At 47.8% G+C, this 25,692-nt stretch overlaps 1 protein-coding gene across 4 annotated transcripts in view; it reads right to left on the bottom strand.

Annotated features, from left to right (window-relative positions):
- MARS1 (methionyl-tRNA synthetase 1) overlaps nt 1-25,692 on the bottom strand; it is a 25,942-nt gene extending 250 nt beyond the window's left edge. The window contains exons 1-21 of one of the 4 annotated variants that reach the window (XM_021923286.2): nt 25,435-25,692; nt 24,515-24,605; nt 24,275-24,353; nt 24,062-24,196; nt 23,643-23,718; nt 23,233-23,405; nt 22,980-23,086; nt 17,416-17,532; nt 17,066-17,269; nt 15,178-15,379; nt 10,836-10,910; nt 4,199-4,369; nt 3,964-4,059; nt 3,717-3,834; nt 3,109-3,322; nt 1,549-1,680; nt 1,345-1,449; nt 1,067-1,253; nt 418-489; nt 252-275; nt 70-162 (exon numbers count right to left, since the gene is read on the bottom strand). In XM_021923286.2, the coding sequence (XP_021778978.2) occupies nt 70-162; nt 252-275; nt 418-489; nt 1,067-1,253; nt 1,345-1,449; nt 1,549-1,680; nt 3,109-3,322; nt 3,717-3,834; nt 3,964-4,059; nt 4,199-4,369; nt 10,836-10,910; nt 15,178-15,379; nt 17,066-17,269; nt 17,416-17,532; nt 22,980-23,086; nt 23,233-23,405; nt 23,643-23,718; nt 24,062-24,196; nt 24,275-24,353; nt 24,515-24,605; nt 25,435-25,543 (2,580 nt within the window). In that variant the 5' untranslated portion in view covers nt 25,544-25,692. Of the gene's footprint in view, nt 1-69; nt 163-251; nt 276-405; nt 490-738; nt 1,254-1,344; nt 1,450-1,548; nt 1,681-3,108; nt 3,323-3,716; nt 3,835-3,963; nt 4,060-4,198; nt 4,370-10,835; nt 10,911-15,177; nt 15,380-17,065; nt 17,270-17,415; nt 17,533-22,979; nt 23,087-23,232; nt 23,406-23,642; nt 23,719-24,061; nt 24,197-24,274; nt 24,354-24,514; nt 24,606-25,434 lie in introns of those variants that run through there. The other 3 variants (XM_009181046.4, XM_021923287.2, XR_002515961.2) reach the window with 3 other exon arrangements.

Below are 25,692 nucleotides of genomic sequence, written 5' to 3'. Positions count from 1 at the left end.
AGTGAGGCAAGAAAAAGATCTATTTAGGATTCAGCTTGTCCAGTCTCCCACAGGGCTTAAGCTTCATACTTGTTTTGTCACTTCATCCATCAGCGCTTGTATCTGCTGTGGCCCGGCTGTTGTAACAGTCTCTATAACTGTTGGCTTTGGGGATGTTTTTGCCTGGAGGACAACAACAAAGTTAGCACCAGCAACCATAAATATCCCCTAACCTCCAGTTTTATACAGCATCTCAGAGGGAAAGTGATTACCTTTAAGTCGAAGGTCTCTTCTAGCTAAGACAGGAAAGAAAAACTAAGTGAGGAAGCAGCAGGGCCAAAAGATGGAAAGAGTGATGGGTGAGGACTACTTAGGGAAATTAAGGAAGTGATGCTGTGGCTGTTGTGGAGCGAGGGCACAGCCTTTAGCTTTTCTCACCTGGCCCCCTCCAAAGCGCTGCCTTAAACTTTCAATCTGGTCATTTTCCAATTTTTGGAACAAGGGACTGACCTGTAAAAAAAAAAGTTCCAGAAACATCTGCTGATTAGATACAGCCTCTACCGGACTATACAGATGACCTCTCCAACCCCAATCTCTGATATATTTTAGAAAGAACGAGCATAACACTAAGCTAATATCTGCTGATTTTAGGAAATCAGCGGCAGCTTTCCCTATGAAACCCCAAATAATTTATAGGGACAGATTCTTTAAGCACTCTAAGGATGCTAGGCTGATCCAGAAGTTTAGCGACGTACTTACTTTTTCATTTTGTGTCAAAGAGGAAATGGCTATTTCCTCTTTTTCACTGCCCACTATCTGCTAGCATTGTGGAGACTAGGTGACCAGTGTTTCTTCAAATATCTGTTTACCAGTTAGTTTTGTGTGCCAGGTTCTGGTTTCTGGCATGAAGAACAATGAGGATGTACAGATAATTCTGAACTTGTGAATGACTACCAAGGACTTTATATCAGAAACTTGAGTCCCATGACCAAAGTAACACTGGAGAGATGTTAGGTCTTCTCTCACCCACTCCAAAAGCTGCATAGCAAAAGTGTCAATTTTAAGACAGGCTGGCTCTTCCACCTACTGTGCCAATCTGGTGTCCTGCTGGTAAGGTACACAGGAAGTTTGTCAGCAGGATACTGCAGGCTGGAGGTGGGAGCTGCAGCTGGGCCTGGATTGTGGCACTAACCGTGGGCATGTAAGGCTGAAGCATGACAGAGAGCAAGGCAGCTATATTCACTGCCAAGCCAGTCACTGTGCCTGCCCGTTGCCTGAGGAAGAAGAGATATTAGTGAAGACCTCCAGGAGGATACAGCTTACAAGCCACTTTATTCCTTTAGCCAACCCTCCCCGCTTACCTACCTGTCAGCCTCACTGCCTTTAATCCGCTTCCACGGCTCATTCACCTGAATGTATTGGTTGCCATGTCGAGATATGGTGAGGATACTGCGCAAGGCATCCCGGATCCTGGGAAGGGAGGAAGCAGGCCAAGGTGTAATGTCCTACAGGGACCCATACAAGGCTCTCAACACACCAGCAGATGAGACAGAGATGTCAGTTACTTACCGAACCTTCTCAAGCAGCTGGTGATAGTGCTGGAGCTCCAGGGTGACATGGGCCAGCAGGCGCTGATCATCAGGGGTGAGCACCATCTCAGGCACATAGCCCCCAAAGAACTTAGACACAAACATCCCAGCTCTTGGTTGGGAGTAGGAAAGGAGAAGTGGAAAAAAGAGGGGAAGTTATTATCCACTCTCCTCCTTAGAATTTGACCCCATTTCCACAACTGTACATTCTCTCAGGATTCCTGCCTAGAACAGGTAACTCCTGGCTCCCTTAAGCCAGTAGACAAGGCTTAACAAATGAATTATTTACTCTCTCTCTCCCCTAAGAATCTGACTCTGCACATAAAAAAACCTGATTAAGTTAAACAACTCTATTTCTTATTTTTAAGAAGTCATTGCTCAAAATGACCAAGCTGAAATATGTGTTAATTGCTATGAAACAAATACTCTAGGTAAGGACTCTTTTTTTTTTTTTTTTTTTTTTTTTTGAGGAGTCTCGCTCTGTTGCCCAGGCTGGAGCACAGTGGCATGATCTTGGCACACTGCAATCTGCCTCCCGGGTTCAGGTGATTCTCCTGCCTCAGCCTCCCGAGTAGGTGGGATTACAGATGTGCGCCACCATGCTCGGCTAATTTTTGTATTTTTAGTGGAGACAGGGTTTCACCAGGTTGGCCAGGCTGGTCTCGAACTCCTGTAGGTAAGGACTATTTATTAAATGTGGTTAATGACCAAACCTGAAAGTGAGTAGCAGGACTGACCTATAAGGGTCCAGGGTTCAGAGAGCGTGACGAAAGAATCCTAAGCTACGGAGGATACTGCTTTAGAGTGCAGAAGAGCTGAGATAGGCACCAATGATAGAATGTGAGCCTAAGGTAACAAAAACTCTGAGTATAGCAGAAGTCTTTTTTTTTTTTTTTTTGAGACAGGATCTCCCTCTTTTGCCAAGGCTGGAGTGCAGGGGTACAAGCACTGCTCCACTGCAGCCTCAATCTCTCGAGCTCAAGAGACCATCCCATCTCAGCATCCTGAGTGGCTGGGACTACAGGTGTGCGCCACCACGCCTGGCTGATTATTTTTGTAGAAATGGGAGACTCATTATGTCAGTCAGGCAAGTCCTGGCCTCAAGTGATCCTCCTGCCTTGGCCTCCCAAAGTGCTGGGATTACAGACGTAAGGCACCATGCCCAGCCCACAGAAGCCTTCTACCCCCACACCAAAATAACCCCTTTCTTCGGCCACAGTTTTCAATGATCTGCAGGTGAACTATTTTGCTAGGAAAGAATACATCTTCAGTTCTACAAAGAACAGTAATAAGAACACAATTTACAAAAACCCACTTTATAACCAACTTTGCTAAATCACATCTCTATAGTTAACTGTTCCATCAAGCATACATAGCCTCATATGTGCTAGGAACAGATCCCAATTAATAGAAATCAACTTTCCACACTGTCCTCACAGCCTCCTGCCCATTTTCTAGTTCTCTCCACATTCCCATCTCCTGAGGGAAAATGAGCCCCACCCCAGCTCACTGCTAACTCTGACCCCTTACCAATTCCCACCTGTTGATGAAGTTGCCCAGGTTGTTAAGCAGCTCAGAATTATTCTTCAGCAGCAGGTCCGTCCAGGAGAAAGCACTGTCCTGGCCCTCAGGCCGAATGTACAGCAGATAGAAGCGCCAGATGTCGGCAGGGATCCCCGTGTCCTGGGCCATGTCCCCAAACACTCCCACACCCCGGCTCTTAGAGAATTTCCCATCCTCATAGTTCAGGTACTCTGGACAGAGGAGAATGAGAACTATCTGCTCAAATCACATCCTTCCCCTCTCTAGCCCACTAACTCTTCCTTCTTTCCTCTTTCTAACCTCAACTATGGTTGTCTAGCAACATTTCTCCTTAAGGGGCTGGTATGCTCAGATTTTGGGAGTCCCTTCCTATCCATTCTGGCCCTTTTTTGTCTTTGCTTGTATCTACTACAGAGTTTTAGCTTTGGACTTTTGCTTTCTTCAGGTTCTTGTTTCATTTCTCTAGGTTGAGTTCTCATTTTAATTATTTCCTATTTCATCTCAACTCCTAACTCAAGACAGCAGCTCTCTAAGATCTTTTTCCAAGTACTGCCTCAACCCTCATTTCCTATGAACACCCCATCAGTAGTCTTCCAGGGTACTTACCTGTAGCAATGAGGTGGCTGACCAAGGTATAGTTATCCTCAGCTCCTAGGGCTGAGCAAGGAAAGACTATGCCATGGAAAGGAACATTGTCTTTGGCCATGAACTGATATAGGTCCACCTAAGAGAATGTAGTTAGGAGAGATTTCCTGATACCTTCTTCAAAGGCCAGGAGACCAGACACCCAACCCTAAGACCCACACCCTACCACCTACCCTCCCCATGCACAGCCTAACCAAGAACTGCTCACTTGCTCTGGGTTCTTCCACCATCTCTCCCACTGGTCTGTGTAGTTGGCTGTGATGGACAAATAGCCAATAGTAGCATCAAACCAGACATAGAATACCTGGAGGTCAGGAGGAGGTAAACATGTTAGGGACCAATCCAAAGTCTCAAACTGAAACAAGACATAATCAGCAGTCTATTCTGCTAGCCCAGGGTCTGAACACCAAGGCTGAATGATATGAATAAAAAAGGGTTTTTACCTTGTCTTCAAAACCTTCTAAGGGTACAGGGGTTCCCCATTTGAGGTCTCGGGTTATGCAGCGTGGCTTAAGGCCATCCCGAAGCCAAGAGCGGGTGATAAACCGGGCATTGGGAGTCCAGTCACTGCCAGGCAATGTCCTCCCCAACCACTCTTCCAGTCGCTTCTCCAGCTGAGATAACGGAGAAAGACAAGAGGGTTGATTTAGGAAAGTCTCGTATATGGTTAGCATAAGGATAAACACATACAACCTTTTTGGAGCAAAATTTGGCAATATATAACTTTTTTTTTTTTGAGACAGAATCTAGTTCTGTCGCCCAGACTAGAGTGCAGTGGTGCAATCACAATCACAGCTCACTGCAGCCTAAACCTCCTGGGCTCAAGCAATCCTCCTACCTCATCCTCCCCAGTAGCTGGGACCACAGGTGCACACCACCATGTCAGACTAATTTTTGTAACTGCTGTAGAAACAGGGTTTTGCCACATTGCCCAGGCTGGTCTTAAACTCCTGAACTCAAGCAATCTGCCCACCTCAGCCTCCAAAAGGGCTGGGACTACAGTTGTGAGCCACCATGCCCAGCCTTAACTAGATTTTTAACACACAGCTAGTGGCTTGCGCCTGTAATCCCAGCCACTCTGTTTTTTGTTTTTGTTTTTGTTTTGAGACGGAGTCTCGCTGTGTCTCCCAGACTGGAGTGCAGTGGCACAATCTCAGCTCACTGCAAGCTCCACCTCCCAGGTTCACGCCTCCTGAGTAGCTGGGACTACAGGCACCCGCCACCACGCCCGGCTAATTTTTTGTATTTTTAATAGAGACGGAGTTTCACCGTGTTAGCCAGGATGGTCTCGATCTCCTGGTGATCCACCCGCCTCGGCCTCCCAAAGTGCTGGAATTACAGGCGTGAGCCACCACGCCCAGCCTAATCCCAGCTACTCTGAAGGCTGATGCAGGAGGATCACTTGAGGATGGGAGTTCATGACCATCCTGGGCAACACAGCAAAATCCTATCCCTAAAAACAAAATTTTTTTTTAATTTTTAAAAATATGGAACACTTCACAAGTTTGCATGTCATTCTTGTGCAGAGAACGTGGTAATCTGCTCCATATCAGGGTCTCACTGTCACCCAGGCTGGAGTACAGTGGCACATCATGGCTCACTTCAGCCTCAACCTTCCGAGCTTAAGTGATCCTTCCACCTCAGCCTCTTGAGTAGCTGGCACAACAGGCACGTGCCACCACACCTGGTTAATTTTTGTATTTTTAGTAGAAATGGGTTTCACCAAGTTGCTCACCCTGGTCTCAAACTCCTGGGCTCAAGCAATTCTCCCGCCTCAGCCTCCCAAAGTGTTGGAAGTTGGAATTACAGGCATAAGCCACAGTGCCCAACCAATTTTTTCTTTTTTTTAATAGAGACAGGGTCTTGCTTTGTTGCCCAGGCTATTCTTGAACTCCTGGCTTCCAGCGATCCTCCTGCCTCAGCCTCCCAAAAGTGCTGGAATTATAGGCATGAACCACCATGGCCAGCCAAGGAAGTGCAAAACAGAAAAAAAAAAATTTTTTTTTTTCTTTTTTTTAGGTAGGGTATCATTCTGTTGCCCAGGCTGGTCTCAAACTCCCAGGCTCAAGCAATCCTCCAGTCTCGGCTTCCCAAAGCATTGGGATTACAGGTGTAAACCAGCATGCCCAACCAAAAAAAAAAATCTTTTTTTTTTTGAGATGGAGTCTCGCTCAGCTGCCCAGGCTGGAGTGCAGTGGCACGATCTTGGCTCACTGCAACCTCCCCACCCCCAAGTTCAAGCGATTCTCCTGCCTCAGCCTCCTAGGTAGCTGAGACTACAGGTGGGTACCACCAGACCCAGTTAACTTTTGTATTTTTAGTGGAGGTGAGGTTTCACCATGTTGGCCAGGATGGTCTCGATGTCTTGACCTCTGACCTCTTGATCCACCTGCCTTGGCCTCCCAAAGTGCTGGGATTACAGGCTTGAGTCACTACGCCCGGCCAAATTTTTTTTTAATTAGCCAGGCATGGTAGTACACGCCTATAGTCCCAACTACTCAGAAGGCTGAAGCAAAAGGATAACTGGAGCCTGGGAGTTTGAGGGTGCAGTGAGCTATGATTATGCCACTGCACTCCAGCCTGGATGACAGAGACCCTGTCTCTAGAAAAAAATTTTGTTTGAACACACTTGACTATATACCCTTAGTCTAGGGGAGGAATCAGGATTGTCAACAAATCCTAAACTCTTTGTTTTTTTTTAGACGGAGTCTCGCTCTGTCGCCCAGGCTGGAGTGCAGTGGCCCGATCTCAGCTCACTGCAAGCTCCGCCTCCCGGGTTTACGCCATTCTCCTGCCTCAGCCTCCCAAGTAGCTCGGACTACAGGCACCCGCCACCTAGCCCGGCTAGTTTTTTTTGTATTTTTTAGTAGAGACGGGGTTTCACCATGTTAGCCAGGATGGTCTTGATCTCCTGACCTTGTGATTCGCCCGTCTCGGCCTCCCAAAGTGCTGGGATTACAGGCTTGAGCCACTGCGCCCAACCACCTAAACTCTTTTTAATAGGTTATTTTTTTTGTAGACGTACCAGCAAAGCAATTCTGAAATAGTTTTAGGTGTATTGTAGGATTGAGCTAATAAGTAAATGTGCTGATGCTTATTGAGAACCAGGACACTTACAGTGGAAGAAGGTAGATAGAGACATGAAATAAATAAGAGAAAGTGACGAAGAACTCTGTGGGGATGGACTGAAATTGCAGGTGTCCATGTGAACCTAAAATAAATACCAACTGGCCGGGCGCGATGGCTCACGCCTGTAATCCCAGTACTTTGGGAGGCTGAGGCAGGTGGATCACCTGAGGTCAGGAGTTGGAGATCAACCTGGTCAACAGGGTAAAACCCCGTCTCTACTAAAAATACAAAAAAAAATTAGCTGGGTGTGGTGGCAGGTGCCTGTGATCCCAGCTACTTGGGAGGCTGAGGCAGGAGAATTGCTTGAACCCTGGAGGTAGAGGTTGCAGTGAGCCAAGATCGTGCCACTGCACTCCAGCCTAGATGACAGCGAGACCCTGTCTCAAAACAAACAAACAAACAACAACAACAAAAAACAAATACCAACTATCTTTGCTGAAAGGTCCTAGTAGCAAAGATACCCAGTAGCAATGAGCACATCTACCACCTAGATTTCGGTAACTAATACTGTTCCCTACTAAATTAAACTCAAGGTTGGTGACACAGTTGATTTCAAGGCTGAACCAGATGAACCTAGAGTATCTTTTTATGCCACAAATTAAGGAAGGGTTTAAAAAATGATGGGAGATCTCAAAAGCAGAGAAGTCACCTTGAATACGTTCCTACTGACGAAATAAGTGACAATTTGAACATGAAAATAAATTTAGGACAGGAAAGGATTATAAGAAGTTGAAAAAAATAGGAATCCATGAGTCCATACTGATAATAAACAGCTAACTAAATTTAAAAATAAATGGAGGGAGAAGGATAAATATAGAGGGTAGTGGTAGAGTTGGAAAATCACCATAATAAAGGTAAAAATTATCAATGAATGCTAAATTTAGAGGGAATATTTTGTTCATGAAGAGCAAAGTATTGCATTGTCTTAAAGTAGATTCCCACAAGGCTGGGTGTGGTGGTTCACGCCTGTAATCCCAACACTTTGGGAGGCCAAGGTGAGTGAATCACTTGAGGTCAGGAGTTTGAGACCAGCCTAGCCAACATGGTGAAACCCCATCTCTATTAAAAATACAAAAATTAGCCAGGTATGGTGGTATGTGCCTATAATCCCAGCTACTCGAAGGCTGAGACAGGAGAATCACTTGAACTTGGGAGGTGGAGGTTGCAGTGAGCTGAAATCATGCCGCTGCACTCCAGTCTGGGTGACAGAGCAGGACTCCATCTCAAGAAAAGAAAAAAATAAAGTGTATTCCCAGACTGCTCATAAGTTGCAATGGGGAAAATAGTAATTACACAATGGACAAACTGAATAACACCTGACCAAACAAATTTAAGATTCCCAGTGAAGGGGATGGCCATCATGTGCCTCTGAAAAGGACAGTCATTTATGTAGCATTCCAACCAAGAATGCATAGCCTGAATCTAATCAAGAGGAAACACCCAACAAACCCAACATGAGAACTATTATATTTTATGTATTTATTTATTTTTGAGATAGGGTCTCACTTTGTTGCCCAGACTGGAGTGAGTGGTGCAATCATGGCTCACTATAGCTTCCAGCTCCTCGGCTCAAAGCAACCCTCCTACCTTAGCCTCCTAAGTAGCTGGGGCCAGAGATGTGTACCACCATATTTGGCTAAATTTTTTTCTTCCTTTTTTTTTTTTTTTGAGACAGGGTCTTACTCTGTCGCCCAAGCTGCAGTGCAGTGTTTCAATCACGACTCACTGCAGCCTCAAACCTTCCCAGGCTCAGGTGATCTTCCCACCTCAGCCTCCTGAATGGCAAGGACTACAGCCACACACAACCACGCCCAGTTAACTTTTGTATTTTTTGTAGAGATGGGGTCTCACCATGTTGCCCAGGCTAGTCTCAAAGTCCTAGGCTCAAGTCATCCACCTACCTAGACTTTGCAAAGTGTTGGGATTAACATGTAAGCCACTGCGCCCAGGCCAGGATAATTGTTTCACGTTTGTAGAGTCAGGGTCTTGCCAAGTTGCTCAGGCTGGTCTCAAACCCCTGGGCTCAAGCAATCCTCCTGCCTCAGCCTCCCAAAGTAATGGAATTATAGGCGTGAGTCACTGCATGTGGCATTTAATTTTTTTTTTTTTGAGACGGAGTCTTGCTCTGTCACCCAGGTTAGAGTGCAGTGGCACGATCTCGGCTCACTACCAGTTCCACCTCCCGGGTTCACACCATTCTCCTGCCTCAACCTCCCAAGTAGCTGGGACTACAGGCGCTCGCCACCACGCCCGGCTAATTTTTTGTATTGTTAGCCAGGATGGTCTCGATCTTCTGACCTCGTGATCCACCGGACTCGGCCTCCCAAAGTGCTGGGATTACAGGCGTAAGCCACCGCATCCGGCCTCGTGAGCCACTGCGCCTGACCTAATATTTTTATACTTTAGAGATAGGGTCTCACTCTGTTGCCCAGGCTGGAGTGTAGTGGCACAATCACAGCTCCCTGTAACGTCAAACTCCTGGGCTCAAATGATCCTCCCACCTCAGCCTCTTACATAGCTGAGACTACAGGATCGCACCACCATACCTGGCTAATTTTTCATTTTTCGATTATTTTGTAGAGACAGTGTCTCACTATGTTTTCCAGGCTGGTTTCCAACTCCTGGCATCAACAGATCCTCCCACCTCAGCCTCCTACAGTGTTAGGATTACAAGCATGATGAGCCACTGTGCCCAGCCTATTTTTTTTTTATTTTTTATTTTCTCCAAGCCCAGGGTACAGAAAGAGGAACACTGTATTTTAAAAAGGAGGTCAGGCTGGGCATGGTGGCTCACGCCTGTAATCCCAGCACTTTGGGAGGCTGAGGTGGGCGGATCACCTGAGGTCAGGAGTTCCAGACCAGCCTGGCCAACATGGTGAAACCCCGTCTCTACTAAAAATACAAAAATTAGCCAGGCATGGTGGCAGGTGCCTGTAATCCCAGCTACTTGGGAGGCTGAGGCAGAGGAATTGCTTGAACCTGGGAGGCAGAGGTTGCAGTGAGCCAAGACTGTGCCATTACACTCCAGCGTGGGCAACAAGAGAGACACTCCACTTCAAAAAAAAAAAAAAAAAAAAGGAGGTCAATGCTGGACACAGTTGTTCATGCTTGTAATCCCAACACATTTGCAGGCAGAGGCAGGAGAACTGCTTGAGCCCAAGAGTTTGACACCAGCCTGGGTAACATAGTGAGAACCAATCTCTACAAAAACATTTTAAAAATTAGTCAAGTGGCCCAGTGCGGTGGCTCATGCCTGTAATCCCAGCACTCTGGGAGGCTGAGGCAGGCAGATCACCTGAGGTCAGGAGTTCGAGACCAGCCTGGTCAACATGGCAAAAACCTGTCTCTACTAAAAATACAAAAATTAGCCAGGCAGGGGGGGGGGGGGTGCCTGTAATCCCAGCTACTCTGGAGGCTAATGCAGGAGAATCGCTTGAACCCAGGAGGCGAAGGTTGCAGTGAGCCAAGTTTGTGCCACTGCACTCCAGCCTGGGCAACAAAAGCGAAACTCTGTCTCAAAAAAAAAAAAAAAAATCAGTCAGGCATGGTACTTGGGAGGCTGAGGGGAGAGGATTGATTAGTCCCAGGAGATCAAGGCTGCAGTGAGCTATGATCATGCCACTGTATTCCAGCTTAGGTGACAGAGTGAGAACCTATCCCTTAAAAAAAAAAAGAAAAAAGAAAAAAGAGAGAGACATAAAAATACTTTTACATGCATATGACATTTCTGAATAGACACAAAGGAAAATGAGTAGTAAATACCTCTCGCAAGTGGGCCTGGGGCTTTCACTTTGTGCCTTTTAATCTATTTCATCTCTTGACAATAATATGTACAATTATTAATGGAAATTTAAAACATTTAAGAGTAATCTGCTCTCAGTATCTGTGGCTAAGGCAGAGGGGACAGAAAAGGCGTCCTGAAAACTAGGTTAGAGAGAAAAGCTCACTTACCTTAGGCAGGTCTAGAAACAGGTGATGGGTCGACTGCACCACGGGGCATGATCGGCAGACTTTACACTGAGGCTTCTGCGAAGGAAAATTCCAGAGGACAGATCAGGCCTGCAGGCCAGGGGAGTGGTCCAGGCAAGGGGACGAGCAGAGAGGGATGAGCTCCTCAATCTGCCATCTAGTTTAGCTTCATGCTCACACCCCAAACTATGTGGCCTGCTCTAAACATCGAGACTCAAATCTTCTCAGTGTAACTCCATTTGTTCCTCAGAGTTTCAGATCTCTGTCCCATCACACCAGAGTAGAAAAAGCGTTCTCTGAGCACAGGCTAGGTACAGAGCACTGCACTGTACTTGACTGCGTGAGGGGAGGAAGGAGTGACAAAGTAAAAACACAGCCCCTCTCTTTGAGGAAGCTACAAGTGAGGGAGAGATGACTTGTATAAGAAACAAGCTGCAGCCGGGCGCTGGCAGCTCAAGCCTGTAATCCCAGCACTTTGGGAGGCCGATAGGCGGGATCACGCAGGTCAGGAGATCAAGACCATCCTGGCTAACACGGTGAAATCCTCGCCTCTACTAAAAATACAAAACTGAAGGCCATGAGGTATGGCCGTAGTCCCAGCTACCAGGAGGCTGAGGCAGGAGAATGGCGGGAACCCGGGAGGCGGAGCTTGCAGTGAGCCGAGATCCAGCCACAGCACTCAGCCTGCAGAGCCAGACTCCGCCTCAAAAGAATAAAAAAAAAAAAAGAAAAGAAACAAGTGTGGGCCGGGCGCCATGGCTCACTCTGTAATCTCCACATTTTAGGAGGCCGAGGCGGGATCATGAGGTCAAGAGATTGAGACCAGCCTGGCCAAACATGCAAACCCCATCTTTACTAAAATATAAAATTAGCTGGGCTGCGGTGGCATGCACCTGTAGTCCCAGCTACTGACGCTGAGGCAGGGAGAATTGCTTCTGAACCTGAGAGACGGAGGCTGCATGAGCCAAGATCGTGCCACCGCATCTGCTCGCATGAGCAGACTCCATCTCAAAAAAAGAAAAAGAAAAGAACAAGTGTGGCTAGCACCATGGCTCAGGCTCGGGGACCTGAGGTTGAGGTGGTTTGAAGTCAGGAGTTCAAATCCAGCCTGGCCAGCACGATGAAACCGCGTCTCTACTAAAAATACAAAATTTAGCCAGGGTTGGTAGTGCGTGCCTCTAATCCCAGTTACTCAGGAGGCTGAGGCAGGAGAATCGCTTGAACCTGGGTGGTGGAGGTTGCACTGAGCCACGATCGCGCCATTGCACTCCAGCCTGGGCAACAAGAGTAAAACTCTATCTCACAAAAACAAAACAAAAAAGAAACAAGTGTAGATCTTTACAGAGTAAATTTATTTGTGTGGCATAAACTGACTATATAAACATGGAAGGGTGATGGCCGAATGAGTTGATCTCGCCTCGGCCTCAGCCTCCCAAAGTGCTGGATTATAGGCGCGGAGCCAATCGTGCCTGGCTTTTTTGTTGTTGCTTTTTTTTTGAGACAGTCTCGCCCTGTCACCCAGGCTGGAGTGCAGTGACAGTCTCAGCTCACTGAAACCTCCACCTCCCAGGTTCAAGAGATTATCCTGCCTCAGCCTCCCTAGTAGCTGGCATTACAGGCACACACTACCACACCCAGCTAATTTCTGTATTTTTAGTAGAGGTGGGGTTTTGCCATGTTGCCGTGCTGGTTCGAACTCCTGACCTCAGGTGATCCGCCCACCTCAGCCTCCCAAAGTCCTGGGATTACAAGTGTGAGCCACCACACCTGGCCCCAAGTGAGTTTTGATCTGAGTTTTTGAAGGTGAGAAATTATAATCCTCTCAGGACCTCTCTCCTGAACTCCATATGCCTAATATCCAACTGTCTACCTAACTTCTCTGCCTGGATATCTAACAGGCATCTCAAGCTTAACAAACCCAAACAGTATGGCTGCATCCCACCTGAAAGCCTGTTCTCCTCACTCAAGTTCACAGATGGTACTACCATCTACCCAGGCCAAAAACCTACAAGGCATCTTTTTCCTGACCATCCCAAATTCCAGTCTATCCAACTCCGTAGAGTTTACCTCCAAAAATATACCTCAAGTCTATTTTTGAATTTTCCATTTCTAGTGCTACTAACCTAGTGCAAGCCACCATCATCCCATTTCTGGGTTGTAACCTTGTAGCCTCCAAATCCTTCTCCATACTTTTTTTTTTTGGGGGAGGAGGGAGGACAGTCTTGCTCTGTCACCCAGGCTGGAATACAGTGGCAATCTTGGCTCACTGCAACCTCCACCTCCCAGGTTCAAGAGATTCTCCTACCTCAGCCTCCCAAGTAGCTGGGATTACAGGTGTGTGCCACCATGGCCTGGATAATTTTTGTGTGTGGTTTTTGTTTTTTTTTTTTTAGATAGAGTCTTACTTTGTAACCCAGGCTGGAGTGCAGTGGCGCAATCTCGGCTCACTGCAACTTCTGCCTCCCAGGTTCAAGTGATTCTCAAGCCTCAGCCTCCCAAGAAGCGGGGATTACAGGGGTCCGCCACCACACCCAGATAATTTTTGTATTTTTTTAGTAGAGACGGGGTTTCACCATGTTGGCCAGGCTGGTCTTGAACTCCTGACCTCAAGTGATCTGCCCAACTCAGCCTCCCAAAGTGCTGGGATTACAGGCGTGAGCCACCGCACCTGGCCATTTTTGTATTTTTAGTACAGACAGGGTTGCCATGTTACAGCCAGGCTGGTCTCGAACTCGTGGCTTCAAGTGATCCACCCGGCCTGGCCTCCCAAATTGCTGGCATTATAGGTATGAGCCACCATGCCCAGCCTCTTTAACATATTTTCTTTCTTACTTCCCTGCCATCCATTTTCCACAGAGCAGCTTGTCATTCAACCAGAATAAAATCTAAATTCCCACAATGGCTTCATAGGCCCTGGTGATCTGGCCCCTGCCTGACTCCCACCTCATCTCAGTCTACCCTCCTCCTCACTCACTGTGTTACTGCTACACTGGCCTTGCCAATTCTGCCTTTTCAGCTCTTAGCTGCCTCATGGCCTTTGCATTTCCTAGTCCTTCTGCTTAGAACATCCTTAATCTCTTATTGCCTGGCTTGCTCCTAATTCTTTGGTTAAACTCTCAGTTCAAATGTTACTGCCTCTGAAAGGCCTTCCCTATCTACCTAAATTAAATATTCCCCCAGAAGTCACTCTCTATCACATTTTCCTGGCAGTTTATTCTATATCATTTCCTTATTTAGTGTTGGTCTCCTAACCATACGAAATAAAAGTCTGTCTTGTACATTGCTATATCCCCAGCACCCAGAATTGTAACTGGCCTATTCTAAGGACTCAAAAAATGTACGTTGAATAAATGAATGAAGAAATAAATTAACAAATGGCTAGAAGAGAAGGTATTTATGGAAGAGAGAAGGATCTAAACAAATGTAGATCAGGTGGTGTGATGCAAGACCAAAGGTTGGGAAATAGAAACTCAACTTGTCGGCCGGGCGTGGTGGCTCAAGCCTGTAATCCCAGCACTTTGGGAGGCCGAGACGGGCGGATCACGAGGTCAGGAGATCGAGACCATCCTGGCTAATACGGTGAAACCCCGTCTCTACTAAAAAATACAAAAAAAAAAAAACTAGCCGGGCGAGGTGGCAGCGCCTGTAGTCCCAGCTACTCAGGAGGCTGAGGCAGGAGAATGGCGTGAACCCAGGAGGCGGAGCTTGCAGTGAGCTGAGATCGCGACACTACACTCCAGCCCAGGTGACAGAGCGAGACTCCGTCTCAAAAAAAAAATAAAAAAAAGAAACTCAACTTGTCCATTTCTTAGCACAGTGCTCAGCACATAGTAAGTGCTCAGGGGGTATTTTTCTTTTTTTTTTTTTTTTTCTGAGGCAGAGTCTCGCTGTCACCCAGGCTGGAGTGTAATGGTGCAATCTCTGCTCACTGCAAGCTCCGCCGCCCGGGTTCAGGCCATTCTCCTGCCTCAGCCTCCTGAGTAGCTGGAACTACAGGCGCCCGCCACCACGCCCGGCTAATTTTTTTGTATTTTTAGTAGACACGGGGTTTCACCGTGTTAGCCAGGACGGTCTCGATCTCCTGACCTCGTGATCCACCCGCCTCGGCCTCCCAAAGTGCTGGGATTACAGGCGTGAGCCACCACGCCTGGCCTAGGGGGTATTTTTCAAATGAACTAAATGATGAGTTGCTGAGATGGGGCAGAAAGGGCCACTGGTTAAAGGTCTAGAATGCTAAAATAAAAATCCTAAATGGGACAAGAAGGGAGTCCCTTAAGAATAAGGACTGTCTACTTTCAGGCTCCCATGGAGACCCTCCTCTCACCTTAAGCTCGACAGCATTGATGAGCTTGCCACACTTGTCACACTGGTCACCCCGAGCCTCCTCATAGCCACAGAAGGGACACACACCCTCCACGAAGCGGTCGGCCAGGAAGCGAGCACAGTGCTCACACCGCAGTTGCTCCACAGTATCTTGCAGCACAAAACCTCGTGTCAGCAACCGCTGGAAAATGTCCTGGGTAATTCTGGTGAGGCAGGCCAGGAATCAGGAAGAGATAGTCAGAAGACGTGGTGCACCCCTTCTTCCTGCCACTCCAACTAGGGACCCAAACTCAGTGACAAAGAAATCGGGCAGAAGGCTCCTCAAGGAAAAGGCCATCTATTCATCTTTTGAGAGTTTTACTGGACGAGCCCAGATCCCTCACACATATTCCCCAACTGCCCACACAGTCTCTCCCCTCAACATTTTAGAATTTACTTTTGTTGAATACAGATTTATCTGTTTTGTATTTTTCATTAACAAAAATCTCCAATAGGATAGGACTGTCTGTTCTTTAACATATCCTAAAAATTAAATCAGTCCAAGTGCTAAACTAAACTGCATAGCACTATCAGTTGGCGGCCTGTCTACTATGCAAAGTTTTGGGGGTTTTTTGTTTGTTTGTTTTGAGGCGGAGTCTTGCTCTGTTGCCCAGGCTGGAGTGCAGTGGCGCAATCTCAGCTCACTGCAACCTCCGCCTCCTGGGTTCAAGCAATTCTCTGCCGCGGCCTCCCGAGTATCTGGGATTACAGGTACCCACCACCAGGCCTGGCTAACTTTTGTATTATTAGTAGAGACAGGGTTTCACCATCTTGGCCAGGCTGGTCTTGAACTCCTGACCTCGTGATCTACCTGCCTCCTCCTCCCAAAGTGCTGAGATTACAGGCGTGAGCCACCGCACCCAGCCCTTTTTTTTTTTGAGACAGAGTCTCGCTCTGTCACCAAGGCTTGAGTGCAGTGGCACTATCTCGGCTCACTGTAAGCTTCACCTCCCGGGTTCACACCATTCTCCTGCCTCAGCCTCTGGAGTAGCTGGGACTACAGGTGCCGGCCACCACGCCCAGTTTTTTTTTTTTTTTTTTTTTTGTATTTTTAGTAGAGACAGGGTTTCACCATGTTAGCCAGGATGGTCTTGATCTCCTGACCTCATGATCCGCCCGCCTCTACCTCCCAAAGTCTGGGATTACAGGCGTGAGCCACCACGCCCAGCCCCAGCCTTTTTTCCTTTTTTTGAGACAGAGTTTTGCTCTTGTTGCCCAGGCTGGAGTGCAATGGCATGATCTTGGCTCACCGCAACCTCTGCCGCCTGGGTTCAAGAGATTCTTCTGCCTCAGCTTTCCAAGTAGCTGGGTTGATAGGCATGAGCCAACACACGCAGATAATTTTTGTATTTTTAGTAGAGATGGGGTTTCTCCATGTTGGTCAGGCTGGTCTCGAACTCCTGACCTCAGGTGATCCGCCCGCCTCGGCCTCCCGAAGTGCTGGGATTACAGGTGTGAGCCACCGCACCCGGCTATGCAAACTTTTTATAAAGATGAGTATTAGGCAAAGGAAGAATGAGTTTATGTGTTATAAATGCATACAGGAGTGGGAAGAAGTATCTTAGACTCCAGGACAGCCAGACAGGAAGGGAGGCACCAGAGGGAAGACAGTTCCCATGAGCCTGCGTCTGGTCTCTTGCCTCCCTCAGCTGCTCCTTCAGTCCCTGGTCAGGCTTCTAAACACACCGTCTTTCCCCAAAAAGGCCTGGACAACTGCCCAGGGTGATATTGAGATCCTAAGTTTAGGAGTGCCCAGACAGTCACCTGGGTTCCTTCTGTCTCCAAGATACTCTCACTGTTCCCAGTCCCGGCCTTCAAGCCCCATTTCTGCCTCATTAGAGGAAACTTACTTGGTCTGCTGTGGAGTGGTGGTGCGACCAAAAGTATCAAATGAAATGTTAAACCAGCGGTAGATGTCAGCATGGATGATGTGGTACTTGTCGCAGATCTCCTGGGGGGTTAGTCCCTCCTCCATAGCTTTGGTCTCTGTCGCTGTACCATACTCATCTGTCCCACATAGATAGAGGGTGTTCCACTGGCGGAGGCGAGAGTACCTGCAAGGGAATATGGTGACTGCTAGGGGGCCCCGCCTCAGTGCTCCCTTGTCCTTGGGATCTCACCAGCCCCACCCTTGAGGCATCCTATTCCCCTGGGACCCGCCCTTCCCTTAGGAGGTCTCTCCCCCAGCAGCTGGCTCCACCTGGCAAAGACATCGGCACTAAGCACGCAACCAATGATGTTCCCAAGGTGGGGGACGTTGTTGACGTAAGGGAGGGCACTGGTGATGAGCACATTCCTTTCCCCAGTCACAGGCAACCTAGTAAAGAGGAAGAGAACAGTGCATGGGGGGATGTGAGGCTCAAGAGGGACCCAAAGTGCACAGAACACCCAGACACAGATTTGTTCTGTCATGTGTTCATGTACACTCAAAGTCTTTCTGCACACGAACCCACAGGACCACAGATCTTAGGTCCCCCGGGGACCCTAAGATCCCTTATAGCTGCAAATATAGGGCGCTGCCACAGTGAGGAAGTCTCCTATACTATGAAGGAGCCTTGTTCCAACACCAATTTCTGCCCTTTTACTATTATGACTGCTTTTCTATTACCTCATTCTCAGGCTCAAACTCTCCCTAGACTCTTTCTAATCATCATCCTCTCACCACTCCCAAGAATACTTTCCCAGCGCTGGCTTCTCCTCTTCTTTCCAGGTGCTATGTTACTATCATCTCTAGTCACTATCTGAAATCCGAAGAGCTCAACCCTCTAGACACAACCCTTAACAAGTCCTTTTGTACCGACTCTCTAACTCATGTCTGTCACTTCCTCATGGCCTAACTCAAACCAGCAGGCACCAGTTTTGCCTTCACTGTCACCCTCTCCTCCCCACTTTTCCAGGATTATTGCTGGTCATGCCATTCAACCTGCTGTCTGAAGGCACTCAATTCAGTATTCCTTTTCAAGTTTCATCATCCTTGACATCTGAGCTGTACATACCCTGTATCGACATCCCCTCTTTAGCACTGACAATACACTAAGGCTCCTGTCATCTTTCCAACCATTCTTAGCCTACAGACACTGGCTCCCCGATTCCCTCACATTAACCTCAACCCTTCTTCCCAGCCGCTGCTACATATCCCAATAGATGGACCAAATACTTCCTAGAACATTTTACAGCTTATTGCCATAAAACACATCTCACTAATTTCTTGTGCATCCATCACCCTTTCTCCCCATAACTGAGTATCGTAACTTTCTCTGAAATCCAGCTTAGAAATCACCTCCTCCAAGAAAACCTTCCTTCACTGACGGCCATCTTCCCACACAGTCTTTTTTGTATCCCAAGCCCCTAACCACTTTGTACCATATTGAGTACTGCTCCTTTCGTGTTACACTGTCACTTCTCTCTCAGAATGAGTGTGCTTACTGCTGTGGCAAATATGGAGGTGAATATGCCCTAGGTTCTGCTTCCAAGAGTATTACATTTTATTATGTAACTGCTGACTGGGATCAGTGTAATGAAGAGGTGCAAAGTGCCAAAGAAGATCAAAGGAAGGCAAGCACTCTAGCCCAACACAGCTTAGTCTGCCCATAGGATCTTCAATGCCAATTATCTCCTCCTCCATGCCTCAGAAAGGTTATTTTTTTTTTTTTTTTTTTTTTTTAGAGACAGAGTCTCCCTCTGTCACCTAGAGGGCAGTGGCACAACACAGCACACTGTAATCCTGAACTCCTGGGCTCAAAATGATCCTTCCATCTCAGCCTCCCAAGTAGCTGGAACTTCAGGCATGCATCACCGTGCCTGGATAATTTTTAAATTTTTTTGGAAGAGATGCAGTCTATGTTGCCAGGACTGGTCTCGAACTCCTGGGCTCAAGTGATCCTCCTGCCTCAGCCTCCCAAAGTGCTGGGATTTCAGGCATGAGCGATGGCAGTGCTTCCTATTCTATATGAGCCTTGGAAGTGCTTAGTATTGGCCGGACGCAGTGGCTCATGCCTGTAATCCCAGCACTTTGGGAGGCTGAGGCGGGCAGATCACGAGGTCAGGAGTTCAAGACCAGCCTGGCCAACATGGTAAAACCCCATCTCTACTAAAAAAGTACAAAAATTAGTCGGGTGTGGTGGCACATGCCGGTAATCCCAGCTACTCGGGGGGCTGAGACAGGAGAATGGCTTGAACCCGGAAGGCAGAGGTTGCGGTGAGCCAAGATTGTGTCGAGCCAAGATTGCGTCACTCACTCCATCCTAGTGAGACTTGGTTTCAGAAAAAAAAGAGGCCGGGCGCGGTGGCTCAAGCCTGTAATCCCAGCACTTTGGGAGGCCAAGACGGGCGGATCACGAGGTCAGGAGCTTGAGACCATCCTAGCAAACCCAGTGAAACCCCATCTCTACTAAAAAACACAAAAAACTAGCCAGGTGAGGTGGCGGGCGCCTATAGTCCCAGCTACTCAGGAGCCTGAGGCAGGAGAATGGCGTAAACCCGGGAGGCGGAGCTTGCAGTGAGCTGAGATCCGGCCACTGCACTCCAGCCTGGGTGACAGAGCGAGACTCCGTCTCAAAAAAAAAAAAAAAAAAAGAAAAGTGCTTAGTATTGCCAGGCGTGGTGGCTCACGCCTGTAATCCCAGCACTTTGGGAGGCCGAGATGGGTGGATCATGAGGTCAGTTCAAGACCAGCCTAGCCAACATAGTGAAACCCTGTCTCTACTAAAAATACAAAAAATTAGCCAGGCATGGTGGCAGGCACCTGTAATCCCAGCTACTCAGGAGGCTGAGACAGAAGAATCACTTGAACCTGGGAGGCGGAGGTTGCAGTGAGCCAAGATCATGCCATTGCACCCCAGCCTGGGCAACAGTGCGAGACTCCGTCTCAAAAACAAAAACAAAAACAAAAACAAAACAGTGAGTGCTTAGCATTAAACTGAATCCATAATATATGCTCAACATATACTTAAAAAAAGCAAAACAGAAGGCCTGGCGCAGTGGCTCACGCCTGTAATCCCAGCACTTTGGGAGGCCGAGGCGGGCGGATCACAAGGTCAGATCGAGACCATCCTGGCTAACACGGTGAAACCCTGTCTCTACTAAAAATTTTTAAAAAATTAGGTGGGCTGGTGGCGGGCGCCTGTAGTACCAGCTACTCGGGAGGCTGAGGCAGGAGAAACGTGTGAACCCAGGAGGCGGAGCTTGCAGTGAGCCAAGACTGCACCACTGCACTCCAGCCTGGGCGACACAGCAAGACTCCATCTCAAAAAAAACAAGCAAAACAAGGATGGACTTTCATAAATTCATTCAAATTTTATCAATATCTACAGAACACTTGGCCCTGTGCTAGCAAGTGAGCCCCATAAAAGAGACATCTCTACTTTCAATGAGCTTACAAATTAGTGAAGAAACAGACATGTAATGTGACAATTACAACATAATATGACAATGGGACCTCCCAGAAATTGAAGCACTTAGGACTGTCTCATACTCTATAGAGAATGAAAAGCCAGAACTCCTCTCTGCAAGAAGAGTTGTGCATCAGGCAGGTAAGATGCTGGCATTCCAGGGAGAAGGAAAAGTATGCATGAAGGCACAGAGGTGAGAGACAATGGCATGATGCCAGCCCCACCTCCCTCTCAAAACTCATTTTGACCCATGTGCCCCCGACTGACCAGCCTGCCACCACTGTCCTTTCAGGAATTCCTTAAGAGGCAAACCCTCTTGCTCCTCAGGTGTTTGCATATTAGGTTTCCTCTCTCTCTGAAAACACCCTCTCTCCACTCTTACTCTTGCCTAACTAGCCCCTGCTTATCTTGCAAGTCTCAAATTTGTTTTAAGTGTTTTTTGTGGGTGTGTGTGAAATGAAGTTGCACTCTGTTACCCAGGCTGGAGTGCAGTGGCGCCATCTTGGCTCACTGCAACCTCCGCTGCCCAGGTTCAAGCAATTCTCCAGCCTCAGCCTCCTGAGTAGCAGGGATTACAGACACAAGCCACCATGCCCAGCTAATTTTTGCGTATTTAGTAGAGACGGGGTTTCACCATGTTAGCCAGGGCTGGTCTCGAACTGCTGATTTCAGGTGATCTGCCGCCTTGACCTCCCAAAGTGCTAGGATTACAGGCATGAGCCACCACGCCCGGCCATTTTAAGTCTTTACTCAATATTTTAGAGAGGCCTCTAAATTAGTCACCTCTGATATTTCCTCTCATATCAACCTTTTCTTTTCCTTCATTGAACTTTTTTTTTTTTTTTTGAGACAGAGCCTTGCTCTGTCGCCCAGGCTGGAGTGGCATGATCTTGGCTCACTGCAACCTCCGCCTCCCAGGTTCAAGCAATTCTCCTGCCTCACCTTCCCGAGTAGCTGGGACTACAGGTGCCCGCCACAACAACTGGCTAATTTTTGTATTTTTAGTAGAGGCAGGGTTTCACCATGTTGGCCAGGCTGGTCTTGAACTCCTGACTTCAAATGATCCAGCCACCTCAGCCTCCCAAAGTGCTAGGATAACAGGCATAAGCCACTGCGCCCAGCCTGGACTTTTCAAAATGTATAATTCTACATTTGTGTGATAGTTTTTAAAATACCTCTCTATCCTACCAGACAGAAAGTCCCATGACAGCAGAGATCCTGTCTGTCTTGTTCCCCTCAGTATACCCAGCTCCTAGCATGCAGGGACTGGCAAGGAGTCAACACTCAAATCTTTATTGAATGGCAACATACTCAGAACTATAAATAATTTCATTTTGATGGAAAAATCTGCATATGTATAAATATTATCTTAGTGTCGCAGGAGAGGGACAAAATATGTTACTGAGCCTGCAGTCAGGGGCCTTGTGAATTACACAAAGGAACCCTCGATAGAATTCTAAAGAGGAGTGATAATAGTCTGTGCAGTTTTAAGCAGTCACTCTGGAGCAGTGTGGAGTACAGAGTGGCAGGGAAAGAGGGTAAGAGATGACAAGGTTTGCTAGTATCTGTGTAGTGACAGTGATAATACAGAGGAGAAGGGGTGGATTCAAGGACTACTTAAGAGTTAGAATCAATGACTTGCTAAGGGAATGAATAATACAGCTAGGGAGAAAGGAAGAAGTCTAGATAACACCAAGATTCCTGGCTTGAATTTTTAGGTGGAAGGTGGAGGCTGTTCAACAAAGGCAGGTGAATGAATAAAAGGGCAGTTGGCAGGGAAGATAACAGGTTTGGTTTTGGACATGTTGAATTTGAGATGCCTGTGGAGGTAAAGGAATCTAGGATGGTATGGCAAATGTGTCTGGAGTTCAGAATACAGATCTGGACTAGAAAAATAGATTTAGCTCCATCAGTGGGTTAAAAACTAGCTAAAAACATGGGTGCAGGGCCAGCACGGTGGCTCACGTCTGTAATCCCAGCACTTTGGGAGGCTGAGGCTGGTGGATCATCTGAGGTCAGGAGTTTGAGACCAGCCTGTCTGGGCAACATGGTGAAACCTTATCTCTACAAAAAATTAGCCAGGCATGGTGGTGCACACCTATAATCCCAGCTACTTGGGAGGCTGAGGCAGGAGACTCGCTTGAACCCAGGAGGCAGAGGTTGTAGTGAGCCGAGATCATGCCAATGCACTCCAGGCTGGGCAACAAGAGCAAAATTCCATCTCAAAAAAAAAAAAAAGAGATGTAAGAATTAAAAGGAGAGAATGAAAAACTTAAGAGAGATCAGCACACGGGACCTACCAGGCAGGTTCTGGCTCTATCAACAATTTCCACTACAAAATCAAGCCCCACTCACATGTGCCATGTCTACTCACACTGGATTCTGCTGGGGCCGCAGTGGGGGCAAACTTTCTAGGCCCTTCTCCCAGGCAGTAACAGCCATAGCAATCTCCTCCTCAGATAGGGTAGCCAGCTCCTCCTCCTATGAAGAGTGGAGAGAATCCCTTACCAGGTGAGGGGGGGCCCACAGGGTAAAGAAACTTTCTGCTTGCCACTACCTGAAAAAGTTGGTGGCCATGCTCAAAGTCCATCTCCTAGCCACCTCCCACCTCAGGCCCTGTTCCAAACCTCAGGCTCATTGGTGACAGCCCTTCCCTCAGCGGGGCTGGGCTGGGGCTGCTTTTGGAGGTAAGGCCGGAGAGCCAGGACACCTTGCTGTTTCAGTACAGTCTCTGCAGCTCGCTGACATGGCTCCTGAGTACTCAGTGTCTGGAACCAGCTGTGCAGGGCACTCAGCTCCTCTGTGGGTATGGGAGAAAAGAAAATCAGCAAACATAAGGACCTGGTAGGCAGAAGCAGGCCTCTTCCCCCTTCTTTGTGAGGTTTCTCCAGTTGCTTTCCCCAGTTCCCTCAGCCATCTCCTGCTATAGTTACCCAGTCTAGCTGCACCTTGAAGGGAGTTCTCAGTATTCTACTGCCCATTCTATAACCCCCCTACACCAAGCTCCTAGGGTTGGAGTGATATGCACAGTTCTCACCAGGGAGGTAGGCAGGATCTTGCAGTAATGGGTATAGGGCTCCCCACAAAACAATGTCGGCTAGAGATTCTGTCTCCTTTGTTGGGGATAGAAAAGGAAAATGTACACAAATGAGACACTCAGTTTCTTCCCAATGGTAATATCTAACATTTACTGAGCACTTACTGTGTGTCAAGCACTGTATTAAGCACTTTATATTAACTCACTTAATCCTCACAATAACTTACTGAGGTAGGTAATAATATTCCCCCTATTTCACAACTGAAAAAAAAAATTGAGGATTAGAGAGATTAAGTGATTTGCCAAGATTACACTACTAGTAAGTGGCAGTGTTGGGTTTGAACAATCTGAAAATAGTCTTCCCTCTTAATCCTTACACCATAAGCCTTCCCCAATCCTCATCTCAAGACCCAACTCACCCCAGCCAGGAAAGGACAGTTCTGACGACTCAAGCTATGGTCAATGTGAGTCAGGGCTCTCCGCACTGAACCAAGAACATCTTCCCCCTTCTTGCCTTGGACCACTAAATAGTACAGGGCAGCAGACAAAGCTGGCTAAAATGCAGGGGACATGAGTCAGGATGGCCACGCAGAGCAAGGGCCTGCCAGACATCCCCCATACCTTAGTCCTACCTGCAGCTCTGTCGCTTCCCATTCCAGCCACTGGTTAGTGAGGTCATCTTGCTCCCAGCCAGATAACAAAAAGAAATATCTGCCCAGAAAGACAGCAACAGATGATGGATTTAGAGGGGCCTGTTTATCTAGCCCATTTCTCATCACACAGGGAAACAATGGCTGCAAATAAAGCCACACAAAGGACAGTGCGGTCTGATTTGATTCAGCCACCTCCCTACACCAAGGCCCAATACTGACCGGCAGATTGCACTAGTGGAGAAGAGGTAGTTGCCACTATCCAGCTGCAAGACAGGGACTTTAGGCCGGGTCAGGAATGGGACCACACAGTCTGATGCAAAAACGGAAAATGGGTTAAAAAAAAAAAAGGAAAAGAAAAGAAATGCTTTGTAAACTTAGGATAATCTTGCATTGTTCAGTGAGTTAGAAAAGAAAGATGGGCAGTCTCAACCCAGAAGTTCCAGGATAGGACCACTGAAAGGGGGTGGGTCCGGAATGGGCTGGAGAGGCCAGCAGGTGTTCAGCTGAAACTGCCAGCTGGAAGCAACAGATGGGGACTGCAGAGGAGGTGGTGGTAATGGGATAGTGCTGCAGCCAAGAACTTAACGACTAAAAGTAACTGGGATATCTTAATAATTATCTGAAGGTCACAGTGGGAGAACAAAATTAAAAGAGCTGAGAAGACTGACAAGAGAACCTCCTAAGAGTCACCCAAACAATCGGCTGAGAATGAGAAGAGGTAAACAGAAAGAAGTGTGTGTGTGTGTGTTAGGAGGGGAGAGAGGTATTTCCTAAAAACACAAAAGGATGCCTGGGGGCTGTCATACTAGTAACTAAAGAGCAGAGGGGCGTGCCTGATAGATGTAGGAGAAGGTTGGGAAGGGAAGAACAGTTTACTGTGGTGAGGCGGGGTCCTGGAAGACGGAAGAGGGGAGGAGAGAGATAAGGGAAGAGCATTATATTGAGGGTAATTAAAGGAAGTGAAGTGAAAGATGTGACTGGGAGGGAAGAAGACGTGGAGTGATCAAGAATAACGGAAGTGGTCGATTGGGGTGTGTGGCGAGGACTGGGGGTTTGGCAAAGACAGCTGCAGAGAATCTGAGGTGTTTCGGTCCCGCCCCCCACCCCCATCCACCGCCCACCAGCACCAGCACGAATACCTTCGGGGCCTACAGTGCTGATGAGCAGCTCTGCTCTGCCCCGGGCTCTCCCGGCCGCGGCCAGCACCGGCAAGCAACCCGGAGCGCCCTCGCTCACGAACAGTCTCATTTCGCCGTGAATCCCACGCTGATGCAACCGGAACTGGCCTTCCGCTGCTCAGTTGAGCGGCCTCCGCGAGGCACGCCGGGAAATGGAGTCCCGTGTTAGGCCACTGCCCGGGCACCGCTACCGGAAGGTAGACTATTTCTCCCATCATG

The sequence above is a fragment of the Papio anubis genome, chromosome 9, assembly GCF_008728515.1.
Source record: "Papio anubis isolate 15944 chromosome 9, Panubis1.0, whole genome shotgun sequence".
NCBI lineage: Eukaryota > Metazoa > Chordata > Mammalia > Primates > Cercopithecidae > Papio > Papio anubis.
The sequence above is the reverse complement of the archived record's forward strand: the minus strand, read 5'-3'. Positions and strand labels throughout refer to the sequence as shown.